The sequence below is a fragment of the Apis laboriosa genome, unplaced genomic scaffold (assembly GCF_014066325.1).
Source record: "Apis laboriosa isolate Shangri-la unplaced genomic scaffold, ASM1406632v1 scaffold18_cov149, whole genome shotgun sequence".
Classification (NCBI taxonomy): Eukaryota; Metazoa; Arthropoda; class Insecta; order Hymenoptera; family Apidae; genus Apis; species Apis laboriosa.
This window is the reverse complement of record NW_025222233.1, coordinates 672,475-687,410: the sequence shown is the minus strand read 5'-3', so window position 1 is coordinate 687,410 and position 14,936 is coordinate 672,475. Positions and strand designations below refer to the sequence as shown.

Here is a 14,936-nt window from a genome sequence, read left to right as displayed (position 1 = left end):
ACGATATATAGAGAGAGAAAGAGAGAGAGAGAGAGAGAGAGAGAGAGAGAGAGAGAGAGAGAGAGAGAGAAAGAGAAGATATGCACGAGTGAGCGATCGAGTGAGTGAGTAAATGAATGAATGTGTTGGGGGATGACACCTACCAAACGCCGGCTCGATTTCTCCTCGAAGGCGCGACGGGTGCCACTATACACACAGAAGCCTTTGTAGAAATCGCCCTGGTCCGCCACTGAAACAGAGACAGGATGCCAAACGTTAAGGGTGCTTCTACTCGTATCGCGTGCGCGCCTAAAATTCGCGCATCGAGTCCTTTTCCACTTTTTTAAACATCGACACAAATCCGCTGGCATACGATTCCGGTGTCTGCATACCATCGTCTGTAAATTGCGAAAACGTTTGCAACAAATGCGGAACGAACGCGAATATTCGTTCGAATCGCGCGATATCTACCGAACTGTTGTCCCAATCATGTGCTAAATCACGAATGGCATGGATCACAAGCCCAATTTGGACACGGGCGAATTTCCACATAGGCTCCTGTTGTTCTATATACACGCGTATCTCTGCGCACGCGCATCTATACTCTCCTCAGACCGACCTTTCTCCTTTCCCTTTTTTGTTCATCTTTCTCTCTTCCTTCGTCTCCTTATTGCTCCTTATAACGGACAAGGAGAGAAAATCGTTCCGAGAGAGAGAAATAGACAAAGAAAAAGAAAGCGGAAAACGGCTTTAACACCAAGCATATGTCCGCGCTTTCAATGAAAATTCGCCGATCATACACGATTGCTTAGTTGTTCCGTTCCTTCCTTCCTTCTTTCCTTATTTTCTTCCTTCCTTCCTTACCAATCGCCGTGGCTGCTTCACCAAAGGTCGATTCATTCCATTCATCTTGTGGTAAAGACCGCACGCGTTGCACAGGTAGTGGCCCGTACCGTCTCGTCGCCATAACGGAGTGGAAATTGCGCCGCAATTTACACACTCGCGGCCCTCGGTAAAGTATTCCGCCTCGATGTTGTGCACTGCGCGATTTGTATATTTTCAAAATGGAATCCACATACGTGTGAAAGCGCAAACGATTTTCCCTTTCAAAAAGTAAATCATTGGGAAATATTTCGAAACAGTAGGAATTTCACCACGTGCAAACGTGAAAGTGAAACGAAGAAAAACGGGGTGACGGGAGAAGGAAGGAAAGAAAGAAAATATGAAAGGAAACGACGGGAGGGACAGGATGCAAAAATATACGTGCACGCTTGCTTCGTTTTGTTATTTTCGATCGTGAAAACTCGCGACATTCGAATGCCTGTCGGAAAATGACCATTCAGTGAAAGTGAAAAATGCCTCGAGCAAATCATGCATCATTTCGAAACTATTTCACGCGACAACGCATCGATATGTCACGAACAAACGAATTACCGTCTAATTAGTAATTTTCATTTTGTATCTTTCCAATGCCTCAAGATGATTCCTAACCAATGGGACGAGCAAATAAAACACGCGAACGTGACAAATGAAAATTTTACAAAAAAAAAAAAACTTTCGTGCATAATAATATTTAATCGAACAATTTATAATTTTTTAATTTTATAATTTATAAATTTTCTTTCGATTTCACTTTCGAAACATACCTGATATTCGTCGATTCATCGTCGATCAAATAGAAGACACGTGGTACAAAAATAGAAAATCTAACGCAAATTATGTTCGTACAAAAGAAAGGATACAGGAAACGAAATAATGCACAAAAAAGGATGTAAAGGGATATGGCGTTATCAGAATTTCCGGTGTTTCTCGATAATAATAACTAGCAGTTGTTGCTAGTACGCATGTCAAGTGCCACGCGTATGCCATCGTATATTCGTTTCACGATCGTTTTCACGATCATTTTTTTAAAAATACGAATTTGCAAATTACATTCGCGATCAATTTTAATGAAACAAGTATATTAGTTGTATATTATATTTGTACATTATCTTCGACGCGCCTTGATCTCGTGTTACTCCACAAGAGAGCAATATCGAAACAGAGAGAGGACGAAAAGGTCGGCGTACCGTAGTCGCACATCCGGCAGAAACGAGACTGGGAAGCAATCGGATATCGTATATTAGTAAGCAAAGAGTAGCTGACGTCGGCGTCCATCTTACGATCTCTAACCGTTCAACGATACGACACCATCGTGAAACCGACGAAGAAAGAGAGACAGCGTAGAGCGAGAAGAACCGTGAATACGAACAGCGTGGAAAGAAGAGAAAAGCGGCGCGAAAACCGTTTGATAACAGACACGACACAGCTCGTTGCTACGCGCGTTTTTTTACTATGGCATTCTTGTATTTTTGTTCCATTCCGAAAAAGGAAAACCAAAAATACAAAGTAATTGGTTATGTTAAATCTGCTGGACCGTTTTCGAAGATAGCAAAATAAAGAAATTGAAGAACGCATCCTGATCAATGACCACACACAAAAATGCTAGATATATTCTTCGTAACCGAATATTCAACGGTGACCAAGACGCCACATAGAAGATGACGAAGCGACGGGGAATGAGAATGGTCGAGTCGAATTACTTGACGAAGCAGAGCCGTAAGGGGCAGAATGTTGTAACCGACCGTCGCGCCACGCCGGGATAGAGACAACTGTGAGTCCTCCCCTGCCACTGACAGGGGGAGGGACGGAGGAGTAAAGGTGCGCAAACGGAGAACGCAGGAACAAAATATATATACGATATAACGAAACACAGAGCAAAGACGGAGTGATCGAGTAGCAAGCAAAAGGATCGAATCAAGAGATACAATTTTAAATAACAATCCAAGTCCAAATTCGTGTAAAAGGAACAGCGCATATTACAGAATCGGATATTAAACAGAGAAAAGGCCTCTTGTAAATAAATTCGTCTGAAACGAGCAAAGAGAAACAGAATAGGACATCATTCGCCGAATGAGTTCGATGTTTCGTTAGGTAGGATGCAAGAGGGTTCTGGCAAGCAAGCAAAGTCAAAGTTAAACCGAGACCAGGCGCGTGCTGGCAAAAGGAATATATATATATGCATATATGTATAGCGGTCGATCATAGATTTGCTGTCGCTGTGGTGCGTAGTCATTTCCTCGTGTGAAGGAAGAACATCGGGCCGCATCGGTCCCAGACGCACGTTCAAAAACCACTCGAGATCGCGGTATGTTAAAAGCCGTATTCCTCGTTCCCCTTGACTTTCGACTAAAGTAGTGATCTACGTTGAAACCGCAGACGCACCCGGGTCGCTTTCCAAAAGACCACGCGCCACTTAAAAAGCTTTCGACTCGACTTTCTTCTCCGTGTCCCCCCCTCCCCCTCCCCTCTCCGGGCTGTCCCTACTCCCTGCATCCCTCTATTCTGAGCTTATCCATCACTACACAAGCGGACGGGCGATCGAACGAATCTAGTCGCGGAAAGATGGGAACCGACGGGAAGCGAACAGAGGCGAAAATGATTGCGTTGTGGCGATGAGAAGCACGCGCACGTAATGAGAAAAACTGTTCCGTCTTTTTCATCTTTGTTCGTGCGAATATAGAGGGATCTGCGACGTTATACTCGCAACAAAAAAAAACAATCCGACTTGACCTTTTGAACTGGTCGAGTCCTTCGGCGAGATTGTAGCGTGTGATGCACTCGACGCGACCGTTATCGCGGCAACCGTCGTTATTACAATAACGCGGCGTAAAAATAACGATCCTCGGCAATTACACCGATCGCGAATCGCAAGTGGCCAGACTTTTTTATCGCATTAACAAATAAAACGAAACAAAACGACCAAACAACAATTTTCCATTCGGTGGTCGTTCCCGCATTAGCGCGAGCGAAATAACCAAGCGGTTCCAAGAAATCGTTTTCTTTCTTCGATAGATCGGGGTCATATCGCCGCCCCGAATCGCGTATGACGGCAACATCGTACGACGAGAAAATGTAGCGAAACACTTCGTCGATCGTATGATCTATCCATATGGAGAGTTCGATGCTAACTAAAATGCGTTCGCCGTTTGCCGTCGGAGTTATCTAAATTTTGCGGTCCCGGAACAACACGACTAAATACATAAAAGTATATTATCGTTCCTTCTGTATCGCGCGTAGACAAAACTAGATTGGAAGTGCGGCTGTTGTCTAGGTCAGGGTCGCATATCAATGCCTCTTTCGATACTGTGCACGACAATCAACCACATGGCACATGCTCGGCAAACGAATCATCCAAGCTAAAATTGTTCGCGCGGTGGCGTGGTCGATATTGGCAAGGATTTGCCGTCGCATCGCATCGCGTTTCGAATATTTCGCATTATTATATTCTATTTGTAATATTATTATATGGATATTTCAATTTTCCAGAAGATTTTCTTCGAAGCAAAAAGCCATTTTTCGATTTTCAAAAATCGTAAGGGAAGGCAGAAGCGAAAGCAAAAAAAAAGAGAAAAAAAAGCAAAAGTAAACATCTAGAAAGTATCGCGATTGTCCATGATTCGCGATGTTCGCGTGGAGACGGAACGAACCGTGTCATCGGTCACGCGTTGGCGACCCGTGCAACCGATAAAGCCCCGACTCGTCCGATAATCGGAGAATTTCGTACCATTGGTTACCATATGTACCTATCCCTTCATTGCGTGAACGCATGCGTTACGCACACGCGAACGTCAAGTATGTTTCCACTCCGCGTATTTTGCACGAAAGATAACGACACACACGAAGATAGACGAAGGGTGGCGAAGTTGCACGAAATTCTACTTTAATCGGAGTATAAATATAACATACATGCACGTATACACATGTATATGTTAGAACGGAACGAAACATTCTTTTTTGTTACTTTTTGTACGGTAATTTATATAACACTTTAATTTTTATTTTAAGAAACTAATATTTCTTTTTATATGATATTTTTTTGAATTTGAATTAGATTTTAAATAGATTAAAATAATTAATATATAATCATTTCGTAATAATTCTTAATTTATTTATTCATTTGATGTTAGTAGTATATTTTAGATATTCATATACTTGAAATACTTTTTAAATTGTTAGAAGAAGAAATTTTTATTCGTAATAAGAAAATAATTATACAATTTTGATTTTTTCGTTCCAGTTATTAAAAAAAAAAAAAAAATGAAACAGGATAAAAAATTAAGAAAAAGACTTAGAACTTCTCTTTTTTGATCGATCGATCTTTGACAAAAAAAAAAACGGAGGGAAAACTGTAACGCGATATTCTCCTTCGTAAACTTATAGGGACTTTATTTGGGCCACCGACATAGCACGAGCTCGGAAAATTTGTCACAATGCGACGACGCTCTCTCTTTTCTTCCCTTGTTCCTCGTTTTTTCTCGTTAACCATTCGACGAATTACGAAGAAGCAAGAGGAATCGAATCCTTTTCTCGTTATTTACGATCGCAATACGATCCAGCCAGTGCGTGTCACTGTTCCTTCGCGTTCCTTCAAAATCGTTCACAATTTATCGCTCTTCGAAACACATCCGTGGCTGGCGTAATGCGACACGGATCGTCCTTCGAGTATACTCGACCAAGATCGAAAAAATCTACATATCCGCGAAATTATTTGACTTGCATCTTTTTGCGAACGAGCGTTCACCGTGGAGAAACCGAAGAGTAAAGAAATAAAAACAAAATAAAAATAAAAATAAAAATAAAAAAACAAAAAAAAGAAAAAGAGAAAAATTAGAGCGTAAAGAATTTTTTAAATTTGCACGCCGATGGAATAAGGAATAATGGAGATAAATTAGTGACGCAAGCCGAATGTGCTTTTTTTCGTTCAATGATGCGCAACAAAATTATAATTAATAAAAGAAAAAAGGGAAGGAAGGAAGGAATAAAAAGGAAGCAAGAAGAATAAAAACGCAAGGCGCAATCTTAAAGGAAAAGGGGGATATACACGAAAAAAATAGAAAAAAAGTGAATGAATAATAAAAATAAAATATATACTTACTCGCGCTAAGACTAGCAGTAGCCGTGAGCTGATGCTGCGCAGGTGTCGACGGAGGGTTAACGGGTTGCCGCCTCGAAGGGGCAGCGTATTGGGTGGCCAGGGTGTCGTTCGAAGGCGAGCCATAGTTCCACGACGAGGGTTCTACAGTTCCAGCCCCGACTCCAGCATTGCTTTGCTGCGTCGGATAAGACGGACTGTATCCTCGAAAACTCGCCCTACCGCAAAACGGTTGCGAAAATCCTGGCAATGCCTGATGTGTCACCGTGCCTGTCGATTTGCTGCTAGCACCGTAATCTTCTGAAATGGCGGGAAGTCCTGTTCCTAGACCTGTACGATTCGAATAATGGATTAATCGATCGTCCCTTTTCTCTTTACGCGTTGTCATTCGGGTAACGCGAGATATGATCTCATAAAACACAAACGCACGAAACATTTACCTTGAGCGTTCCACAATTGCTGAGGCGAAGCAGTCAATTCTGTAGGGCTGCCGGTCATGTAAGGAAGGCCGTAAGTACCTCCTGTTCCTGCCGCGCTGGCTGCCGTCATACTACTGACATCGCTTATTGAACGATATAATGAACTGAAATAACGAACGAACTTGTAACGCAATTATAGAACGCATGAAACGGGTTCTGGTTCGATGGCTATGGGATATACTCGATGCACGCCCCTACTCTTGGGAATTAATCCGATCCGATCGAATTTAATTCGTTTTTCATTTCTTCGTACGTGAAGAGAAAGAAAGGAAGGAAAAGGGAAGGAGAGCACGGGAAAAAGGAAGTAGGGGAGAAGTAGGAAACGAAACCTCGGTGACACGGGTTCGATGATGTTTCGCGGGTGACCGGAAACTAGAAAACCGTTCTTCGATCCATCGGCCCGTAAATGCGGGCGCGTGCCAAGGCAGGACGTTTTTCGATGTTCCTTACCGACCAACGTCTACCCGAAACACAACTACTCCATTACCATTACCATCACCATTACGATGCTATTAAGGCTACCGTTACCATTAGCCCATTACCATCGGGACCCCTTCGTACCTGAGCTTTCGATCACTTTAGGAAATCGCATGCGTCTATCGGCTCTCTCCGAAGAAAGCTACCAAATACTGATCGTAAATGTTTGCGTTCCTTTTTTTTTTTTGCGAGAATAAGAAACACGGTTTATAGTCATAAATCTACGTAAACCAAAATTTCCGGTTGTCATATTCGTTGCGCAAATATTCGTGAATCCGAAATCCGCGTGACTCGTGAGCGTCGAGTCGTCACGATTTCGAGAGAAAAAAAAATCAAATGTATAAAAATAAAACATTAGCGCGCTCTTACCGTGTCACACGTATGTAAATACAAGCCCCGCTCCGCCCGATGTTCTTTCAGGACATAGTTGTGATCATGGATCGACGATCGAACGTGCATCTTTATCGCCGGGAAACGCGTTCGACGCATTGAACTTAACGAACGTGGCGGACACGTTGCGCGACGTAAAGCAAAGCAAAGAAACGCGCGACCTTGACGGTTTCCATGACTCGACCGACACGTACTGTTCGATCGGTACGTGCTCGCGAGACGATTCGCGTATTCTCCCGGAACGATTTCGAATGAAACTGGTTCGAACAACGGTATTCTCAGTAAAAGAAACACCGATAACAGAGCAACTTCGTCCTTCGGCCGTTCCAAGAGCATCGTTGTTCAATTTGTAAATTTCCTTTGAAAACCGAGAATGTAAAAAACGAATGTTTCAGATGTTTTGTTTTTCAGACTTCAAAGTCCGCGCGCGCGAGATGAGATCCTTTGATAATAGTCACTATGTCCGTCTCTTTTCAATTCGTCCAAGTTCGGCAAAGTTCGTCCGAATTCGTATAACCTAGTCAGAGTCAGAGCATAACCATTGTAAATTCTAACAAAAATTATGCATTCAATCTTGTATTCTTTTGTTCTTTAAACTCGATACGAGCCTGCCTCGAGGAGATCTGCGAATCTATGAAGAATGTGTACGAAGAAAAGAGTTCAGCTGTGTAACCAGGTTCGTCGCGAAGGAAGGAAGCGATACGCGCGCGAGCGCAGCACGTGTTACGAGCTAATTTCTACGACACGACACAGGGCACAATGTGCGGCACCCATGCGCATCGACGGGAAAAAACGTTGTTTCACGAGTTCATCGCGGATGCGCCTCGTTTCACGGACACGCGACAAACACCCTTACTTTTAAATCGTTTCGAATTATATATTCTAATCTAAACCTCTTCCCCGATCGAATCTCTTCTATCCAAACAGTTCGATCACATTTATCCTATCTTATTGTTTTACACCATTGAAAATCGAAACTAATAGACTGATCGGTCGATTTCAAATACGATTTCGAAGAAAATTGTTGGTCGACGATGACGCGATACGCAACCTGACCGGAAATCAAGACCACTCGGCTCCGTTAGTATACAACGCATACCGATTCTCCTCGAACCAGTGCGTAGGCAACGTTTGCCCACTTATATGTATACACACACCATGTACACAATGCGATGCGATGCGACGCGACGGCGACGTACACCACGACGATGCACACCCATGCCCGTCCCCGGAAACTTTAATAACTAAGCGGTCGGATTTCTTCCAGGAAACTTTCCTCCCAATCGTTACCGGTTGCCAACTCTACTAATCTAGATTTTACTCTCTCGCATTTTCGAAGCTTCGATCGATTCTTTATACGATTCTAAAGCGAACGATGCGATTCGCATGTGTACAATTCTTTCTCTCTAGTTAAAAGAGCAAGGAAAGAGTAAGGAAAGAAGATATTTTGGCCAGTTCGCGAAGAATGCAGATATCGCGAAACCCAATCTAGAAGGTCGGTAGCGACAGGGTTATAGCCCCTGTTACTGGATCGCTATCTGAATCCACCGACTCGATAAGCCGTTTCTCACGATATCGCGCATCACCGGTGGTGGGAAGAGATCCGAGATCCGAGGTAGCCGGCGTTGAAAAAAACCACGCAACGTCTGGCCATACCCCCTTTCCTCTATGAAGAAGAGATTTAGACAAGCAAAATTATAATTATTTTTGATATAAAATATTTCGCGAGAATTTGAGGGGGAAAAAAAAAAGTTTCATTTTCGATTCGAAGACGTTCAAGAAAATCGACAAGTATCAAGCCGTATGCCGCCATGACAACCACCTTCGACCCGAAGTCGAGTCGGCGTTAATATTTACGAGCTATGTTTTTGCAACTGTTATCAGTTTCCCATTTACTTTGTTTTCCAACATTTCGCGTTCGCGACGAAGCGCCGATAAAAATGAAACGACGTACGGACGGTAGAAAACCGAGAGGGGAAGGGAAGTCGCTTTCGTGGAGAGGCAAGTCTAAACGTGGCAGGATTAGTAACAAACGAATACGTGTATAAGTGCAATAGGTCAATGTGTAGGTATCATCGAGATTCGATCTTAAAAAACCGAATTTCAAATTGTAACTTCAATCTCGAGTGCGATATTACGTGAACTAAAATAGAAAATATAAATAACGATAAAATAATCGTAGATTGAAACGCGAATGTGACATATGCCACGAGGACATGACATACGTTTAATACATATACTATACTATTATATACTATATTGGTTTATCAAATTACTTATTCGAACGTTAAACGTTCTTATCCTGTAAATTTATTTACACCGCTACATTTTCAATCAACAAAATCGCTCGAAAGAAAAGTAAAAGTAAACCATAGATGCGTTAGTTGAAACATCAATTAATCGTAATCGAAACGTAACGTTCATCGAATACACTCACTGCATATTGTCGTTCCTGCTGACGTCCAAATGATCCTAAATTCTTTGCTTCCTCTCAACACCTTCTTTTTACACCTCAATTCCTTAGCCTGCACGATAAACTTGAATTCGTAAGGAAAACGCGGGAAATAGGAAACATTCACGGTTGATAGGAAGAGACAAGAAACAATGATTCAATGATTCTTTCACGGGACAGGAACGAACAATGTGAACGGAAAACGTAGAAGCGAATGGCGTTGGAGGACCTCCAAAGTGGTCAGGATTTCCCCTTCCGCGAATCTCTCCCTTCCTTCGTTTCTTTTCTACGTTCCTGTCCCCTCTCGTGATACCTCGATCCCGCCCTCGATTAACACTTCTCTCTCTTTCTTTCTTTCTTTCTCTCTCACACACATATACACACATACATTCTTTTCAACTTCACGCCACTACCCATACAGACTTTCCAAACTATATACCACCGATCCTGCGGTTTACGACCACCGACCATTGAGATTCACGCGTTCGTTTCTGCTCTCGTTCTTGCTCGCATTTCTAAACATTTATTTCTATTCATGATTGTTTATACTTTCGTAGCGATTAATCTAAATCTAATTTAAAAAGCTTAACGGTTATCATCGATGCTTGGCTGTCGAAGAGACTAGGAAAGAGACTATATATTACTTCAATCGAGACTATCGACATTTCTTCGACTATCGACATTTCTTTTCACTTTCACTTCGATCTGCGCGTCATCTCGTATCACTTATGCGTACTAATCCATGAAACGGTTACATCGATTTGCAACATTGAGAAAAAACACAAAAAAGAAAAAAAAAGAAAACTTAAAAATTATTCTTGTTTCGTCTTTTTTCCTTTCGATTCTACTCGCGTAGAACGCATCTAAAGTTTTTCCTCGAGTCTGTTACGTCACACGATACCTAAAGGTTTCTTGGAACGCGTTTCTGGGTTCGACTGTGGTGAACTGTAAACCGTGCGATGATTCACAACGACGAACTTTGCGTCAAGGATCAACAATTACCGTTTACACATCGCTTTCGTTCCCGCTTATACGACGAGTAACTTAGCAACATGCACTCGGTTAAACAGCAAACAAGTTCAAATAAACGGGGGGAGAAAGAGTAAAGAAAGGAAAGACGGGCGAGAACACACGAGACGTAGAGGTTACGAGATCACCGACAGTAAACGAGAAGACTTTGCGTCATCTCGGATCTTGGCGCGCTCGTAATCACGACAACAAGATACCCCGCAAAAAGAGAAACGAAAAGCAGATTATCCTCTGCACCCGAACTTTAGATATCTATAAATTCGAAGGTCGTGGCCCCTGCACGCGCAGACCGCATGAGGAAATCGACAAACACGAAAACCGGGCACGCAGGAGCGTAGATAGAAAAATTAAAAATCGAGCCCGCACGATTTTTCCAATTTCAAATGCTTCTATTCCGAATTCAAGAAATTCTATCGCCGTTCTACCCTCTCTTTGTTCTCGAACATCGCCCGATTATAAAATGCAACTACTTTAATCGACGCAGCTCTCGATAACGTTCCGTTTTCTCGCCGCGAGACACGGACAACGCATGATCGAAGAATCGTTTCCCTATCGGAGTCAATAAACTCTTATCACCGTAAAAAAGAACGACGAGCGCGTGTTCTGGTATGAATCGATTCTCGTCCCGACCACGATCAAGTTTTTCGTGGATCATGAGGGAAAAGTAGATTTTCCATCGATATAAGAATATTGAATATCAAAAAAAAAAAAAAAAAAGAAAGAAAAAAAGAAATACGAGAAACGGTCGATCCCTTTGTTGCGTTCTTATGTACGTGCTTACACATGCGACGGGATTTCGGGTATAAACCGATCGATGGTAGAGAACGTTTGGAGGACGTGCGGCTCGTGCCTGGACGAATCGGTAAACACCAAGGGATGTTGTTCATTTTCACGAAACTGTTAGCATAGGGCCGGAGAGGCGTCGCACTGTTTTCCATCCCCGGTTTAGCTTCATTTTTGGTTTTGTATCGCCTACGTATACAATACTTTGGGTGAACATCGAGCATTCCTTAAGCCGCCGTGTAAATACTGTTGCGAACGGTTAAAACCTTTCGGTGGATACGCGGCCTCTTACGATCACGCTCGGTCGCGCTTAGAACACACGATCGTAACGAATGAAGATGAGGGCGAGACGAGGAAAGTCTGTTTATGATTATCAAAGGATGAAAAAAAACAAACTCGACTCGATCTCTGGAAAACGACGATCGAATTACCTGGTAAGCGGTCCACTGGGCGAGTGAGGAGTCGACGATCCTGGCTCGTGCTCTTGATGATGATGAGGCGTTCCGACAGTGTGATGAGCGTATATCGAATCCATGTAAATCTGATCGGAGACTCGGTCGGTGTCCTGGCCAAGGCCGTGGTTCGACTGTACCGAGGAAGGTGGCTGCATAGCTGTCAAATGGGCGTACGACTGTCTCCCTTGTTCGCTCGGACTGTATCCACCCTCTGTCTGCCCTTGGCGATGAGGCGATGAAAGTTCTTGATCCTCGTGCGGACTACGACTGGAGCCCGGTGAGCTACCGGTTCGAAGCGCCGGTGAGCATCCACCACCGCCTCCACCTCCGCCGCTGCCGCTGCCACCGCTGCCTTCCGCACCGCTGCCACCTCCGCCTCCGCTGCCGCCGCCACCACCTCCTCCACTGTTACCATTACCGCCACCTCCTCCATTACCTCCGCCTCGCATTTGATGCTGAAGATACGCCGCGTCCGGCAAAACCTCCTCCAAGTGATGATGATTGTGATGATGATGGTGGTGGCGATTATGCTGTTGTTGATTATGTTGTTGGTGGCCATCGTTCCCACCGATCTCGCTAGCGGAACTGGTCGCACCGGTGCTCGCAAGATTTGGGAACAGCATACCGAGGTTGAAATCTCCACGGGCGCCGCTCATCGCTACCGCGATTCCACTCGTTCGCTCCACCACGTCCTCGTCCGGTTTTTGATGCGCCACCGATTGCGACTGCGACTGCGGCTGTGCCTCTTGTTCGTCCAAGTGACGATGGCTCGCCGAGGAGAGCGTACCGTGTTGTTGGGACGTGTCCGTTGACTGTAGATGCTGATGATGGTGCTGTTGATGGTGGTGGTGATGGTTGTTGTGGTGGTGGTGGTGGTGATGGTGGTGGTGGTTGTGATGATCGGCCGCGGTCGGCGAGAGCGCTTCAGTACCGTAACGATGCATCGTAGAGCAAGGCGCGTGACTGCCGGCCCGATTTTCCTCCGGCAATACGGAGACCTCGCTCGACGCTTCGTTATCCCCACCCTCGCCAGTCGATACTTCTCTCGCCCCCAGTTGAACGTACTCCGACTGATGGTGCTGTTGGTCGTGGTGATGGTCGCTGTGCTGATGGCGGTGGTAGTGCTGCTGCTGCTGCTGCTGCTGCTGCTGCTGCTGCTGGTGATGATGGTGGTGGTGGTGGTGGTGGTGGTGATGGTGGTGGTGGTGCGGCTGCTGACGCTGCTGTTGTTGGTGGTGATGGTGGTGGAGAGGTTGAGAAATCTGTTGCTGTTGTTGCTGAAGCTGCTGCTCCTCCTGCTTCGAGGAATCACCGCCTAAATCGCCGCCCCCGTACACGTTTGAGTCCTGATCGAGATAACCCCTTGACAACACGATAATTCGTTAAAATTTCCCTCTTTGCTCCGTTACTCCAGCTTTGCGCCGTTATTCGTTTCAATTTTTTTTTTTTTTTTACGCTCTCCTTGCTTCGAGATCAAGGGCGAATCTTTCGACGTAAATTCACTATTCCTATTCCACGCGAAATAATTCGTCGAAAAATCCGCAATCGAATGTATATATATGTATATATATATATATATGTATGTATATAGGTTAGGTATGTCGTATATATTGCTCACCTTTCTCGAACCAGAGGTTCCTGAGTGTTAAAGCCGAGCGAATGCACGCCGTAAGCGTCGTCTACGTCGTTTCCTTGTTCCGGTGAGACGGGGATTTCTACCGGTTCGGCGTCACTCGCCTCGGCGACCGCGCCATTTTCAATTTCCTGTTGTCCCGCCTCCAGCACGCCCACCATGTCCCCGCCCTCTTCGCTTCCATGCTTTTCATAAGGTAGTTGGTAAAGTTGGTGGCGTTGCCGTTGTTGTTGTTGTTGTTGTTGTTGTTGCTTCTGTTGTTGCCCCAACTGTGTTTCCTGCCGAAAAAGCACCACATCCCCGCTATCCGTCTCTAACAATCCTATCGATCCTCCATCGTTGTTCGATTCCTCGATACTCTCACCGATCAGTTTCACGGATCTCTCCGTTCCTTTCTCGTATCCCGTCATTTCGTCCACGCATTCGGCCAATTCTGTGAACGTTAAAAATAAAAATAAAAATAAAAGGAAAAAAAGAAAAATATATCGAAACGAGTTCGATCGACGTGAATTCCTTCATTCATCGGTGGACGACGATAAAGGAGCTGGAATTTCCTTGTAACATCGAGTTTCGCGAAATGTTATGCATTACATCACAGTTCCAAGTTCCATTCGTGTCGTGTAGGGAAATCGACGAAACGTGATCGATCGATCCGATCGTAAATATCATGGTCAATGCGTTTCGATGACACGAGCAAACTGTTGCTAACCGGTACGTTACAGAAATAACTAATTGTCCTTATCTATAACTCGTTACCAATCGTACAAACTCGCGCGCATTTTCTTCGTTCAAAGTTTTTTTTTTTACTATTTATAATACTCGCATTGTGTCTTTATATTTTTCAGGTTGAAAGAGGAGATTGGGGACGAGCAGAGTTGAGAAATATTGGAAAAAGAAGGACAGTTTCGCAACGACGAGACGAAAGATAAAGAGAGAAAATTGATATTTCATTTTTCTTTTTTTCTTTTTTGGATAATAAATATGAATGGTGGACTTGGATTTCTTTTCTTTCGCCTCATTCGACGTTCGTTTTTTTATTTCCCTTGCGATCGATTCCGAAACGAAAAAAAGTGCGTTTACCTGGATTCTCTGCGGAGTTTCATCTTATCGGGGCATCTTATCGAACGATGCACACGCATCGTCTCGCACCTCTAATCTCGTAATATCGATTAAAAAGGAGAATCGAGAAATAATAAAAAAAAAAAAAATATATGCGAGAGATTGAAAAAAAATTATAGAAAAAAAAAAAAAGAAATATTACGTAGGAAGAAAGGCGGAACGACAC

The 14,936-nt window shown here is 43.9% G+C and overlaps 2 protein-coding genes across 9 annotated transcripts in view; one reads left to right on the top strand and one right to left on the bottom strand.

The window, feature by feature from the left end:
- The window catches only part of LOC122711924 (box A-binding factor-like), a 32,835-nt gene that overhangs the window by 3,404 nt on the left and 14,495 nt on the right, over positions 1–14,936 (bottom strand). For 3 of the 5 annotated variants that reach the window (XM_043931111.1, XM_043931112.1, XM_043931109.1), the window contains 5 exons: positions 13,637–14,084; positions 11,995–13,380; positions 6,394–6,536; positions 5,957–6,283; positions 844–1,019 (listed from right to left, as the gene is read on the bottom strand). In XM_043931111.1, the coding sequence (XP_043787046.1) occupies positions 844–1,019; positions 5,957–6,283; positions 6,394–6,536; positions 11,995–13,380; positions 13,637–14,061 (2,457 nt within the window). In that variant the 5' untranslated portion in view covers positions 14,062–14,084. Of the gene's footprint in view, positions 1–143; positions 230–843; positions 1,020–5,956; positions 6,284–6,393; positions 6,537–11,994; positions 13,381–13,636; positions 14,085–14,936 lie in introns of all 5 variants that reach the window. The other 2 variants (XM_043931113.1, XM_043931110.1) reach the window with 2 other exon arrangements.
- LOC122711927 overlaps positions 1–14,936 on the top strand; it is a 23,593-nt gene extending 8,657 nt beyond the window's left edge. For 3 of the 4 annotated variants that reach the window (XR_006346229.1, XR_006346228.1, XM_043931120.1), the window contains exon 2: positions 14,497–14,936. Coding sequence is in view for 1 of the 4 variants with exons in the window: in XM_043931120.1 (XP_043787055.1) it covers positions 14,497–14,530 (34 nt within the window). In the remaining 3 variants the exon portion in view is untranslated. Of the gene's footprint in view, positions 1–14,060; positions 14,363–14,496 lie in introns of those variants that run through there. The other variant, XR_006346227.1, reaches the window with a different exon arrangement.